General features: G+C 42.2%; 1 protein-coding gene across 1 annotated transcript; it reads right to left on the bottom strand.

The window, feature by feature from the left end:
* Positions 1-1,512: 1,512 nt before the first annotated feature.
* On the bottom strand, positions 1,513-14,017 carry CIDEA (cell death inducing DFFA like effector a). Its single transcript, XM_015855240.2, has 5 exons — positions 13,884-14,017; positions 11,492-11,636; positions 10,470-10,616; positions 8,474-8,655; positions 1,513-5,650 (listed from the first exon to the last, which is right to left on the bottom strand). Exons 1-5 carry the CDS (start codon positions 13,919-13,921, stop codon positions 5,518-5,520), a joined length of 645 nt encoding a protein of 214 aa, XP_015710726.1. The 5' UTR covers positions 13,922-14,017; the 3' UTR covers positions 1,513-5,517.
* Between the last annotated feature and the right edge of the window lie 262 nt (positions 14,018-14,279).

Below are 14,279 nucleotides of genomic sequence, written 5' to 3' on the forward strand. Positions count from 1 at the left end.
TTAGCTTTTTGCAGCAACTATTTGGTAATTTCTGGTTTCAGACAACATGAGCTTATCATTAAATAATCAACAGTAATCAACAATCAATCTCTGAAAATGCACCAGTTGTTCTGGAATATACTGACTTTTATTGGGAAAGCAGGTTCACACAGGCAGTCAAGTGCAGATTGGAACAACATCCTACAACTGCCCCAAGAAGCCTTTCCAGGCAGACTCCTTATGCTGGCAAAAAGGTCTGAAAGCTGCAGCTTATGCAGAACATGAGTTAAGGGCATTCAGTACAGGAATCATTAAAACAATGCCGTCTGCATTTCATATTTTCAGGAGAAAAAATAGAGAGCATTTTGCAGATCTCAGTTTTTCTAGTTCAATAATAAATCAATAGTCCTTCTCATACTTCAATAAAATTGCTTTCTTTCCTATTTTTTCCTGACTTTTAAGAAGTATGAAGAACATTAGAAAGCATTATTTCATAAAGAGGAGCAGCAGACCAGCCAAGAACCTATGCAAGGAGAGATGCTTTGCAATTAGAAATGTTTTAAACATGAAATTACTATATATTTCACAGTCTAATTACAAAATGTATCAGAAATAATTATACCTAAATGGACTTTAAAGCACTTTTCAGAGGTCTGAGGTTTCTCTGTTTCTATAATAGAATGACTATGCATGCTATTAAGCTAATGCTTTCTTAAATATAGTTGACGTCTAAGGAGCTAGGCTGGGGTTGGAAGGGACCTCAAAGCCCACCCAATTCACCCTATGCCATGGGAAAGTCTGTCCCCCACGAGCTCAGTTGCCAACCAACAATTCACATTGATGGGTGACCTTATATTGAGGCCAGTATATACTTTGTATCCCTTTATTGAAAGTATTAACCCTGTCCTGCATATAACTGTAGTTAGTCTCTGCAAACACAGCTGTAAAGAAAAAAATGGAAAACATGCTGAAAGATTTGCTTCCAATGTTACTAACCATCTATAGCAGAGGCAACTTAGTTTTGGCTTATTGTTCCTGCTGCTGTTTTGTCTTGTGGTGAACTAATATCACTAGCTGCCAGGTGCTCAGCCAGCTGATGATCTCTCACTCCCCCTCCTCCTCAACAGGACTGGAGGAAGAAAAGAAGATGAAAAAACATAAGGCTTGAGATAAAGACAGGGAGATTGTTGGGCAAAGGGTAGCTCCTAATCTCTCCACTCTGCAACCAAAACCTTGCTGTACTGGGTATATTTTGCACTCTCCTAAATTAATAAGTCAGATTCCAGTTCTGTCCCAAGAGGGAAAAACTGCACAGTGGTCAAACTCTGTGAAACTATCACTTAAGCTAAGCACAGGATGTACTCACTGGGCAGAAGCATCTAGATTCTACCCTAGTTCAGAGCCTCATAACAGCATCTAATTACTTCACTACTGCAGTACAGCATTTGGGAATCTCCTGTGGCAGACCACGGATCCATTAACAATCATGATTATTTCAGGAATAAGTTATTGTGGAAATAAATAGAGACAACATCCAAAGCCACAGTTTAACTTTATTCATGGACATTTATGCATTTCCTCAAAATTGGCACCACGTATCAGAAAATATTGCCATCACTCACATCATCCTCACCCATCTCAGTTTCCATAGCAAGTTAAGCTACTGGGTTCTACAGTTTTGAAATGGTAAAACATAATCTTTTCCTTTAGCAAAACATCAGTTCTCATGATTATAAATATCTTATGGCAAGGTATAGAAAGTAGCAATAAATGTTAAACCCCACAAGGATTATTACTGCCACTGAAGTATATTGTTAATTATGTTAATACCTCCAGTAACAAAGCATTACATTCCCTCTCCTTTGTGCTTTGGCTTTAAACTTTAATTAAAGAAGTCTGTGCCTTTAGTTCAAGTTCTATCTCTATAAGAAGTATGCTGAAACGGTTTAGAGTTAGAATTCTAGTCTGTTACTAATAATCATATGTTCACATTCAGAATTACCAGCATTTCCTAAATAGTTAACGCCTACCTCTCTACTGTGCTGAAAAAGCTTCCAGCTCAAAGTCCTGTTTTTCTTCCTTTAACCCCTCCCTTCCCTACAGATCAGGGATTTGGGATGTTTCCTACAACACATTCCTAATGCTCTAAGGAATTTAGACACTGCCTTATCCCTTCCCCCAAGCAGAAGAACTTGCACACCTATTTCTCATGAAAGAATAGGAAGGTGCAAGAAAGCAACTACTCTGCGAGTTTGTGAAAGGGAGGAAATTAAGTAGGAAGTTATACACACACAGAAAAGCTATTAGATTCTTCATTCTAGTCATGAAAGGAGCAGCTTTGTTTTGCCTGCAGAACACGAGCAGTGCCTGAGTCAACAAGATCCAGTACTTCAGTGAAAATTCCTTTTTTGGTCACTACGGAGTATGACTTGGTGCATTGTTAGTAAGTGATGCAAAGCAACAGGCAAAGAGGGTCAGGGCAAGGAAGGAGGGAGGAAACATGTTTCAGGTTTTTGAAATTTTAGTGTTACCAGCTTTTGCCTGCAACAGTAACAAGTGAAGATTAACAGGGCTCTGGGAAAGAAAGAAGTAGGAAAGATAGTTTCACTTCTACATACTGGCAGGGAAGAGCCTATGCCTTTAGTTTTTGTAGCTTTCTGGAAGCTGGGCAAGTGCTGTTCTCTGCTGAGTACCACACGCAGCCAAAGCAAAAGCTGCACATCATAAGCAGGCTGAAAAAAAAAAGAAAAAAATAGAAATAAAAAAAATCACAAAACCTCCAACTGACTCCAACTCAGAAAAACAAACTCCTCCAGGTCTGACAGGAAGCCAAGACTTTATCTCTGGAAAGTCATTGGTACAGCAGCAAATACCTTCTAAATACTAAATCTGCAGCAAAATCCAGATTCAAAAACAATTGAACAAATTCACAAACTCCAAACTTCCCAAGACACTTCTCCCACCCTAAATATTAAAGTCGAGCTACTTTCTTCAGCTGTTTGCATTTTGAACCACAGGGAGATGCTCTGGGGGTGGAGACTGCAGCTCACATGACCTTCAGCAACTCAAACGTTACTGTGTTAAGCTGCCAAAGAAGCAACTGCTTAAAAACATTTCAAATTCATGTTGAGTTGGCCTTTTAGTTCTACAGTAATACCACTGGAAACTACGGAGTGTTAGCTCTGTGACAACTGCCTCTGGCTTTAGAAGGACAGAATTTGAGATCTATGTGGTTCAGACTTGCAAAAGCTTTCGAATATATTTATACATATTCCTAGAAAAACTACATTACATGTAGAATAATTTGAGGAGGGCTTCTTTTAATGCAATAAATGGTCCTTAAAATCTGAAAGAGTTAATGGCTAATGACAAAGTCCCTGCACTGCATCAGCTAAGTGCAGTTCCTTGATAGGGGGTAGAAAAACTCCAGCCAACAGTTACCACAGTAACAGTCACAATAGGGATGGGGGAATGAACAATACAGATAAAGTCTTTATTTTTCCATAACCTTTCTCTCATTACCTGCTGAGCAGTCTGTTTCCTTCTGAAGGAAACCTAACAGTACTGCAAGGTGCAGACATTCTTCCATGTGGAAAATGAGTATAATAAACCAGTCCACCCCTTGCTTGGAGCTGCATGCCTCACCACCCCTCTCTCCCCCAGCAAATATTCAGAAGTGGATGGGAAACAACACATCAGAGGGGAAAAAAATGCCTCATTTTCTTTCTTAGCCGTCTACTCATTTGTAATACCACTTCTGAAGAGACAGGTAAAGACTTAGCAGACTTAGGTCTGTTAGTCCTTTTAAGATTGATTTTAGGCTGCCTTTCACCAGAACAGTGATTTGAAAGATGCAGCTCCAGCTGGCTAAAAATCAGACCCATAAAAGGAAGGCAAAAATAAGCATATGAAAATGAAGCTGGCAGACAAATGTGAGCTATATTCCCATGTATTGGTATTATTTTAAGTGAAGAGATCCAGCTTACAGATCAAAACAGACCCACCAAACATGATGCCTGGTCACCTCAGTCCATCTGTTCTTCTTTTAACACATCAGCTTTTCCTCCAACTAATCAGTGCATTTGATGTACATGATTAAAGGACTTGTGTCTCTGCAGAAGCATGGCAAGCATCCTGGAGCATATGTTAGTCCCTTCCACTCCTACTTTTTCTCTTCCTTCTTGTTCACCTTGTCACCAGAGTTTCTCTTCCTGAGTGGCACTTGCAATCAGGTAGGATATTTACCTACATGTTATCTCCATAATGGCTTTCAGTCTTAATAACGTAACTTATTAAAATTTATCATAAAAAAGCAAATGAAAACCGCAGAAGCCACACCTATGAACAGCAGGTGTTGAACATTTCCCCCTCAACGATGGTGTCTGTATTTTGACACAACTGCTTACCACTACTTGTTTTCCCATTTGTCTTCACAGCCAAGGAGATCCTTTCCAAAAAATCGGTCATACTAACAGTTCACTAAACTACATAACGCTTTCTGGACAATTATATCTGAAGGTTAAAAACTTTGTCCTTTAATATGATTTGTATTAGGAGACTAAGTCTGCAAATACCCAGTTTTGAGTATGCACTACACAGTAGACAGGGTCCAGCTGTTCCCCTTGAATGCAGGGGCATCAAAATCCAACATTTCAAGTGCAGCTTGAAATTCAGGGTCATCTACATGCGTAGCTGAAGAACAAAAATTACAGAATTGAAGGTTTAAACCCTGAAGAAATCTTCAGGAGGTATTCTGTAAGCCATTTGGATGACTCTATGACAAGTTATTCAATGCTGAGGGGCAGAATGGGACATGAGACACATTAAAAATATATATGCATGGTGTTCTTCAACTGCCATAAACTGTATTAATCAGAATGTTCTATAGACTTGAAGGATAGTACAAGTAGTTATATAAAATGTTTACTTGTTTTAAGGGAAATAAGGCTAAATTTTAAGCTTCTGCATAGTAGTTGCGCTTTGTTGAATGAAACTTCACAATAGTATTCAGTCACTGAACCAGTATTCAGTTGTATTGTATATTTCCATTATTAGAAATAGAAAATAAGCACACTTCAGCCTTCTGTACCCCAGTGCCAGCTGGACACCAACACCAGCAGAGTTAAGGATAAAACCAAAAAGAGAAAAGGACAACCCTGTCTGTTCAGAAGGCAAGTAGACAGCCATAAAGAATGCAGACCATGTTTTGGTCAGCACAAGGAAATATTCCATTAGTTACAAAGCACATGCTTCCAAATAATCTTATTTTCCACCAAGTTGCTGGGGTAAAAAAATTGCCTTCTCTTCTTCTTTTGCCTGGCTCTCAGTCATTAGGCACCCATCCTTTTGCTGTGTTAAGAGCCCATGAACGCCAAGCACTTATTTTACAACTAAGGCCTACAAACATTCCCAAGTGGGGAAAAAAATGTTAGTTCACCTTAGTGGATATCTCCCTACTAAAACATCATTATATTCAAATTTGGGCAAGAAATTGTCCTTGAACAAAAGGATCCAGTATCAGAAGTGCTGCTGCGGTCTCTACTTGTGCTGTGATCTTCTACAGTTGGCATCTTCATCATATTCACCCATCAAATGCAACATGTATGTTCCAGTATAGAGAAGAAACTGTCCAGTTATTTGTGCTGCATGAGATATTATCTGAAGCACCTTCCTAGAAGAAAAGCCACTTGTTAAATACATTCAACAGGGAAACACAGCCCAAACCTCTCCCATCTCCAGCACCTTAAGGATGAATTATGCAGATACATTTAAGAATTCTTTTATTTCTCCTCAGCTCTGAGAAGCTCATACATTCCTTAGAGCAAGTACTTCCACAGGCACTGAGTGATAGAAAATTTTTGATGCATTGTAGACTTGGGCAGAACCAGAAAACACATTTATCAAATCATTCTGTCATCCGGTTAGGCCTTCTGGAAAGCCATCAAACTATCAGAGCACCATGGAAGATTTAACTTTGCCTGAAAGCCCAGCAGCATTCCTGCAGCATGAATTGATCTTGATTACCCCTTCAGGCCAGTAAGGAAGAACACTGCGTGCACCCCAAAGCTACAGATCAGACTTCATTAGTGCTGAAGCTGAGCAATTGCATTACACTGGGTGCCCAACAGCAAAACAAGTGGAGCCAGCCAAGTTCACACTGTTCAAACTGCAAATCTTAAGAATTCTGTTCACTACTGTGTCACTTTTTAAGACATGAAGTATCAACACTTGGATATATCACATGTTGGAATCCAAACAGATCCATAAATTATGACCAGGCAAGTATCAGAAGTCTACAATACAGACTATGGATCACCACAGGATATCTAAGGGATGGAGATCATCATATCTGAGTGGTCATTTATTCGGTTTCCTTGTATCTGTTTATACCTTCCAGTCTCCATGAAACAGTGGGAACATCAGTGCTGAGAAATATGTTTAAGCCTTGAAAGTAGGCCCTCAAACGTGAGGCTGAAGCACTGGGGAAATGGTATACAAGAATAAGAACTACACCAAAATTGGAAGGGGACCAGCTTCTGAAGGCACCAACAAGATTTTTTGAAGTAAACAAACAAGGGGCTTCACAATTGCAATGTACTTCTCTTTTGAGCTCTAGCAGAAAACAGAAGTTATCTCCTTATAAATTCAAGGTTTTTAAGTGTGCTGAAAGGTTTACAGTTAAAATCTAATGTTTCAGAACTGTTGATTACTCTGTGTACATAAAGTCTGGCAAGACTTTAAAGAACAGTGCACCCTTTCCTATGCTTCCCACACATATACCACGTTGATATGTCCTTCCCTCCACAAGACAGTGCATGCCAAAGGGCCATACAGCCACAAAACAGGCTGCACCTGGTGCCAAGCTTTCGAGCAGCTGCAGTGTGTCACTTGCACAGGAGACCAGTTGTCACTTAAGCCATGGAGGAAGTTATTTGTTGAACTGGACATTTGATCCTTTAGTCGGACAAGAAAGGAGAAAGTCTTAAGGGAAAGGCACTAAACAGATCTGACAGGCTTTGAGCCCCTCCCACCAGTGAACAACTGCAGTATTTTAAAGTTGTTTCCCCTCACACTCCACAGGTGGGCTCAGAGGGAGGCAGAGTTAGGAATTTAGAACTCGTTAGCAGAGAATACACTGAGAATTGAACACCACGTGTCCCCTGCTTAAATGGCAAGTTGAGAGAGACTGCCTTACTGTAGTATTTGAGAGCACCCCAGGTTCTCTTCTCCCCCTGCTCTTTGCTAGTGGACTGTTTTCCCACTGTCATGCTGGCACTTCCCCTTCAACTCTTTGTAAAGTAACAGTGTTCCAGAAGAATTTCAGAGCTATTTCAGCTGTTTGCCAGCACTGTTTCTTTCTCACCAGCTGCACTGTGTTGGCAGCAAGGCAGAACTGTCACTTAAAATTCTCCTCCAAGTGCAAGTTCTAGTGCTGACACTCATCTTCCATAACAGCCAGGAATCAGAAGTTTGTTCTGGCCCAAGAGGCTGACAAACACAGGAAATGTGCAGGAGTGCAGCTGTCTGAAGGTAGATGTTTGCTTTCAAGAGACTAATAAAACAGTACCGTGCACGAGTGTAGCATACAGCTACACAGCCACTGCTGTAGCCTCATCTACAGGTACACAGGACCATAGCCTGAATGATTTAAGTGAGGGATCACTTAAGCAGAGTGGCAGAGGTCTGAGGCATGGAACAAGATTAGCATTACAGTGCTTAATACCTGCATCAGTGAGTCCAAGGTCTATTTGAAGACTTCATACTAAAGATACGTTGTTTAGGTCAAGTAAAAACTTTGCTTACAGGTACATAATCTGCTTTGTTCAGGGTAGATCTGGTCTCCAAGTAAGAATATGCACTAACTACTCTCTTGCATCTCAATCAGAATGGAATGAGTCAGGTAGAAATTCAGGGCTGCCATTTCAATAGCTGTAAAAATCAAAGTACGGTATCTCTGTGAAGGAGTCTAAGCTTCAGAAGTTTTCTTCAGTGTCAATGTTCAGTCAGGGCAGCTGGTTTTGACACGGCACTGACTTTCACAGTTGAAAGCAGCAGACAGGACACGGTGCTGTTATCCTGCACCTGCATGAGATGGTGTTTCCCAACAGCTTGTTTTAACAAACCTACAATTCACTACAGCTTGGTCCTGTAGAAGTCAGTGGTCCTTGCTAGGCTTCTTAGTGGTGAATGTAGCAGCCAGATTTAAGACCTTTGCCAGCAGATCTCCAATTCCTCTCTTATTTAACCCCATTGATGTTCCCCACCAATAAGCATTCTTCAGTACCCTGCATTCTATAAACAAGGCAAAGAAATCTGGGGAAAACCTCTAAGGAAAACAGAGTATCTATACAGGACAGCTATTAAAGGAAGATTGGTTGGATATAAGAATTAATGAAAAATACAAAGTCTATAAATACACTGGCTTCATAGAACTGATAAGCAAACAGATGTTTCATTAATGCCTATACCTGATCAGCGATGCAAGCATACTTACCGCAATATACTTTTTGCTCCCATACACTTGATGTCATATGACACTGAGTAGATCTCATAGAAGGTTGCCTTCACATTTAAGCAGCCAATAAAATCCTTAGGGTTCAGCTTGTAGAGATCAAACGTGATGTTAGCTACTCCCATTTTCTTCTTCTGTTTTGCAGGGACAATTCCATTTCTTGTCTAATTCAAAATAAGGGAGACAGTTTATACCATAAACCAAGAAACTATAGAAATACAATTGTTAATGTCACAGTTCTTCAGAGGCAACTCACTCCAGTCTTTGGAGTTAGTCAAAACAATCAGGACATTAAATTACCAGGATGTTTTATCCTAAATGAAAGGACCTAACAATACTGATCAGCAATGTTGGATGCAGCAAAGAGTATATGTTTCTCAGGTATAGTAAAAACTTTGCTTCCTGTGAAAACAGCCTAGTTCTCATTTCAAATCCTGGCTCAAAACTCTTTTCCTTCTTGGAAACTCCCAAGAAGCTTTATCCTGTCACTACAGATTAAGCCTAGGTTTTAATACGGAATTTAAGAGGAAAAAAGGAGTACGAAAAGTCATCTTCAGCTTGAAATCTAGTCTCTTACTGAAAGCAGCCTTTGTCCTCTTTCAGGATTGGGCCATTTGCTTCAATAAGAAAAATAGTAAGCAAGACCCATATTTATAGAGACATCTAGTGGTTACATGGGTTACTCTGCTCAGCACATTCAGTTCAAGGTTCATATCCTAGCAGCTGCCAATCTACATTATGATTGCTGTATTAAGCAATAAGGTTGTGTAAGATTGGGGCTTTTTATACTTGCCACCTCAGTGCTCAAATAGCATCACAATAAATTAGTCTAAGATAAACACTATGGTATATTGTTAGCCAGCAATTTTATGCCTGGTTTACTTTTGATAGCTTCCCAGCTCCAGCAACTGGAACCCCATCAACATTTTTTGTGCACACAGTTGGGTGTGCTTGATAGCGTATGTCCATATCCCCATTAGCACACAGAACATCTGGATAAAGCACAACAGAGTTGGTGCTCCCTTCCGGATGATGTCTGAAGAGAGGCAGCACTTACATGCGTCTTGCTGCCATACCAAACAGGACATAAAGTAGAGGAGAAAGGAGCTAGGTGGAGTCACATCCTGGTTGCAACTCCCTTTGCATCCTTGGAGCTCAAGGTCAGATGTGGCAGGTTGATAATTCAGTGAGATACCCTGGGGAAGCTACCCACACAACCTGCCCACACTGCAACAGCCCAAACAATGGGGCCACATGATTGAGCCATGCACATACAAACAAATAGGAGGCCTGCTTACAACTGAGTTGCTATATACCTGGTAGAAGAAATTTTGATTTTAGCTTTCTAGTAACAACTACTTCACTGAAGACACTTAGGAGTTTAACCATCTTATGGTAGACTGCACTCCTTCACTAAACCAGACAGTACACACTTTTAGAAAACCAAAGCTAAGCAATCTTAATAGTTCTTAAAATATCTCAAAGCATAAAGACCAATGTTAGGTTCTGATGACAACATTTAGCTATGCACAAGAATACAGGCATTTTCTCATCTTCCCTCAGTTATTATTGCAAACAAGACAAAACTCATCTTTTACTGCTCAATTTGAGCATTTTCCCTTCTAAAATTAACTCAAGAGATAGTATTTTTAGCAAACAAAGCCCTTATTTCTCATGCTACAGAACAGCTCAAGAACTATTACTCCTGCAGCTCTCTAAAAACGAGAGATTTCACCCATTTTTTTCCTCCAATCGTACCATGTTAGTTCATGGCAGATCCTTGTCAACAATTTACATCCAAGCAAGAGACAACAAATGGAATGATTTCTCTCCCACAAAGGATTAACAGGGAAATTGGTACCTTCTCTCCTTTAGGGAAAGTTTTCTTCCCCTTCTCTCCTATTCCCAAGAGCTTGAGAGCAATAGAGCTCTTCCCATACACTTCTGTTCAAGTAGGAGGGAGACAGGAAGCGCTTACTTGTGTCCATTTCTGTCCTTTCTCTAGAACCATAAAGTGCGTGTTATCATCCAGGGACTGAAAGAACTCTTCCGTGTCCACAACTGTGCCATCTTCTTCCAAAACCAGAATGACCGTGCTAGCAGTTATAAGGAAGGCTTCCAAGGTCTGCAAAAAAACAGCAAATCACAGAATCACACAGAATGACCCAGGTTGGAAGGGACCTCAAGGATCATGTAGTTCCAACCCCCCTGCCTGGCAGGGCCACCAAACATACACATTTACTAGATCAGGTTGCCCAGGGCCCTGTCCAACCTGGCCTTGAACACCTCCAAGGACGGGGCATCCACAACCTCCCTGGGCAGCCAGTTCCAGGGCCTAACCACTCTCCTAGTGAAGAACTTCCCCCTAACATCCAACCTAAATCTTCCCTCTTTTAACTTAAAACTATTTCCCCTTGTCCTGCTATTGCCAGCCCTTTCAAAGAGTTTACTCCCCTCCTGGGTGTAGGTTCCCTTCAGGTATCGAAAGGCTGCAATGAGGTCACCCCGCAACCTTCTCTTCTCCAGGCTGAACAAACCCAACTCCCTCAGCCTGTCCTCATAGGGGAGGTGCTCCAGCCCCCTGATCAACTTCGTGGCCCTCCTCTGGACCCTTTCCAAAATCTCCATGTCTTTTTTGTACTGAGGGCTCCACACCTGGACACAGTACTCCAGATGGGGCCTCACAAGAGCTGAGTAGAGAGGGACAATCACCTCCCTATCCCTGCTGACCACCCCTCTCCTGATGGAGCCCAGGATCCCATTTGCTTTCCGGACTGCCAGAGCACACTGCTGGCTCATGTTGAGTCTGAGATAGAATTCAAATGGCAACCCCATCAATAGGATTTTTTTCCTGTCCCTTAATATTTAGATTGCTTATCTGCTGCATTCTCCTGAACTTCCCCTCTAGTGGCATTTAAAAGAACACAGGTCTGTGGGTTGCCTTCCTGGGATGCTGTACTTCAGTATAAATTTCAGACAGAGTGGGAATGTTTGCTGTACCTTGCTGATGAGCTCTTGCAGGCTGCTTGCAACAATTCCTTTCCGGCTGCTTCTGGAGGCATTTGACACACGGAAAGGCCTCCCTGCAGGCATGAGAGGAGGGAACAGGGTCTGTTTTGTTACTGCTCCCACGGATACCAAAGATCTAAGACAAATAAAAACTCAGTGTAATTATAAAAATACATCAAGCACTGTGAGGACTGTTGAGTTCAGTACATAAGCACATTAAACGAGTAACACAGAGATCATGGCACACTTGCAGAGCTTACTTTCAAAAGCAAATACTACATAGCTCTATAGGAAGTGGTCTCTGAACCTTCTCTTGCCAGTGACATTTGAAAACACTCCTCCAATGAAAAACATCTCAAGCAGCTGTGGGCCAAGCTGCTGCTCAGTTCAGCTAATGGCAAGGTTGCAGCGAGGTCAACAGGTTTTAATGCTATAGTGAATGAGAAAGGCAGCAGCTCTTAATGCTTTCAGCCATAGAAGTCATTCTATTTACTTGCAAAACAAACACTCTGAGGGTACACAGGGCTAATTTTGACTGTGCATTAAGATGAGTTTACTTTATGAAGACTGATCGTATTAGCCATATTCAAAAGACAGAGCTGAAATTCAAGTGGAACTTCCTGATAGAACCACTATTCCACAAGCCTTCGGGATATTACTTTTCTTCTGTACATAAGTGGATTTTTGTGTTACCTGTCATTTGGGCTGGTGAGTTTAATTCCCATATTTCAGTGACATGTACACTAAGGTGTATCTTTTCCAAAAAAACTAATAAAAAAACTGGAACTCTCATTTATTTTTAAAGGAGGGGATGTTCAAGTGTTATTTCTAGCTGAACTTAATAGCTTCTATGTAGTACTGCCTGAGCTCCATCGCCTCTGTCTGTCACCAAATGGCATAACAGAGCAGGTACGTGTGAGCACTCAGTGAGGGTTGAAGGAACCAGATTAAAATGCTAAGAGTTTCCCTCCTGGAGGAGGATCACGACCAGGGAGGAGGACAAGATGACAACATAGCACTGATGACGGCATTCTCCATAGAAGGAAAATGTATTAGGACAGGGTGTGTGTTAATCTCTACACTGACTCCATGAGCAGTGCCCCAACCACCCTGCCAGACTGCAGGCAGCTCCCATCCTGATTCACTCCAGCCTTCTTCCTGTGCACAAAGTGTGTCCATCTACCTCCATGTCGCCGAGCACTTACATGCTGGAAGTGCAATGCTCAGGTTCAAGAGACAGCACTTTGAGAGTTAGCACAGCCCATTCCCTCTTCACACATAAGAAAACTAGTATGTAAATAGTCACTTGAGTAATACATATAGCAGTACTGCCAAGATGGCTTTTTTGTGTATGAATACCAGTCCTATTCTCTTTCATTACTTAAGCCCTGTTATTATTCATAGAAGACAAAGCATAAGGAAAAGGGTCAAATCACACATCCTGATGCAGAAGAAAGAGCACTGGGGACGCAGCTCAAGGACTTGAGAACTTCTAGGAGCAAAGGTTCATCGCAGGCACCAGCAGAGCCAAATACACACCATATTTGAAGAGCCTTCCTCCGGGCTCAAGAACCATGCATGACCTTACACTGCTGTCTAATTCTTCCAGAGGAAAGAAATCAAAAACAAAAAGACAAAAAAAGGTAAACTGGGACTTGTTTTTAGCTCCAGATTGCCATCTCACAGCAATCCAGGACTCAGGTAGCTCTTCGAGGTTGATGCTGTTTCACCCATGTACTCCAGCATTATACAGTCGGCTCTGGCTCAAGAGGGATCTGACGGTGCTGCCCCAAGCACTCAGTGCAGCACCAGGGCTGATGAGACAGATGAATTCGTTTTGGTTGGGTTTTTTTTGTTTACCTTTTTTTTTCTTTTGAAGGCAAAGCCAGGGATTAAAGCCTGCCCTAAGCCCTGGACACTAATTTCACTTGTTATCTCTGCTTGCAATATATCTCATATGTTTGTCTAAAGAACATGGTGCAATGGTCTTCGGGATCGGGAACGTTGCACAACACGCAGGGCTTCAGAATACGGCACAGTCTGATTTGTAGGTTAGAGTTCACAAATGACAGTGACAGAATCAGCATAGCCAAGAGGAAAAAAAAGCCAGAAACCAGAGAGGACTTCGACTCCTATCAGATGACGGGAGGTTACTCTGCTAAAAGACCCCAGAAGAGGGGCTAGTCCTAGGGGCGCTTGCGAGGCACAGCGACGGACCTCCCCCCACCCCAAGCAGCATCTGAAACACGAACACAGACTCAGCACTGCTGCCGTGCACTTGCAGATGAAAGCACCCTGCACATGCATGGAGCCGCGAGCCCAGCACCGACTCCCACCCCGAGTTGTCAAGGACTTGTGGCCCCGACAGCTCACGCTCACTCACCGCAGCACCGAGCCCACGCAGTCCCTTGCCACCTCCATGACCCAACCCGGCCGAGCCGTGGGGCAGCACCGCTGCCCGACTTAATGGGAGCGGAGCAGCTCCGCCCCCCGCCCGGCCCAGGGGCGGCCCCGGCGGGGACCGCGTCTTGATAGTGCTGGTTTGGAAGTGCTGGTGTTGGAACGTCGTAGCGGTAGATGAGAGGCAAAGCAGCGGAGATGGAAGGTGTTTCTCCTTAAGGCTTACATAGGGAAGGAGCGGGAGTGATTTCTTGTTTCGTGTACAACTGATTGACAGCTAATAGAGCAACCGCAGGAGCCAATCTCATTTGAATCCTTTAAGCATTAGAGCAAATCAACAGATTAAAGTGTTTCGGCTTCTGATTTTAGAGCCCGGGAA

This window comes from Coturnix japonica, chromosome 2 (assembly GCF_001577835.2).
Source record: "Coturnix japonica isolate 7356 chromosome 2, Coturnix japonica 2.1, whole genome shotgun sequence".
Lineage (NCBI taxonomy): Eukaryota > Metazoa > Chordata > Aves > Galliformes > Phasianidae > Coturnix > Coturnix japonica.

Coding starts and splice junctions, on each gene's coding strand:
- CIDEA (XM_015855240.2), bottom strand. CDS start 13,921: ATGGAGGTGGCAAGGGACTGCGTGGGCTCGGTGCTGCG. Junction 11,637..13,883: donor TGCGTGGGCTCGGTGCTGCG/GTGAGTGAGCGT, acceptor TATTTGTCTTAG/ATCTTTGGTATCCGTGGGAG. Junction 10,617..11,491: donor TGCAAGAGCTCATCAGCAAG/GTACAGCAAACA, acceptor GTTTTTTTGCAG/ACCTTGGAAGCCTTCCTTAT.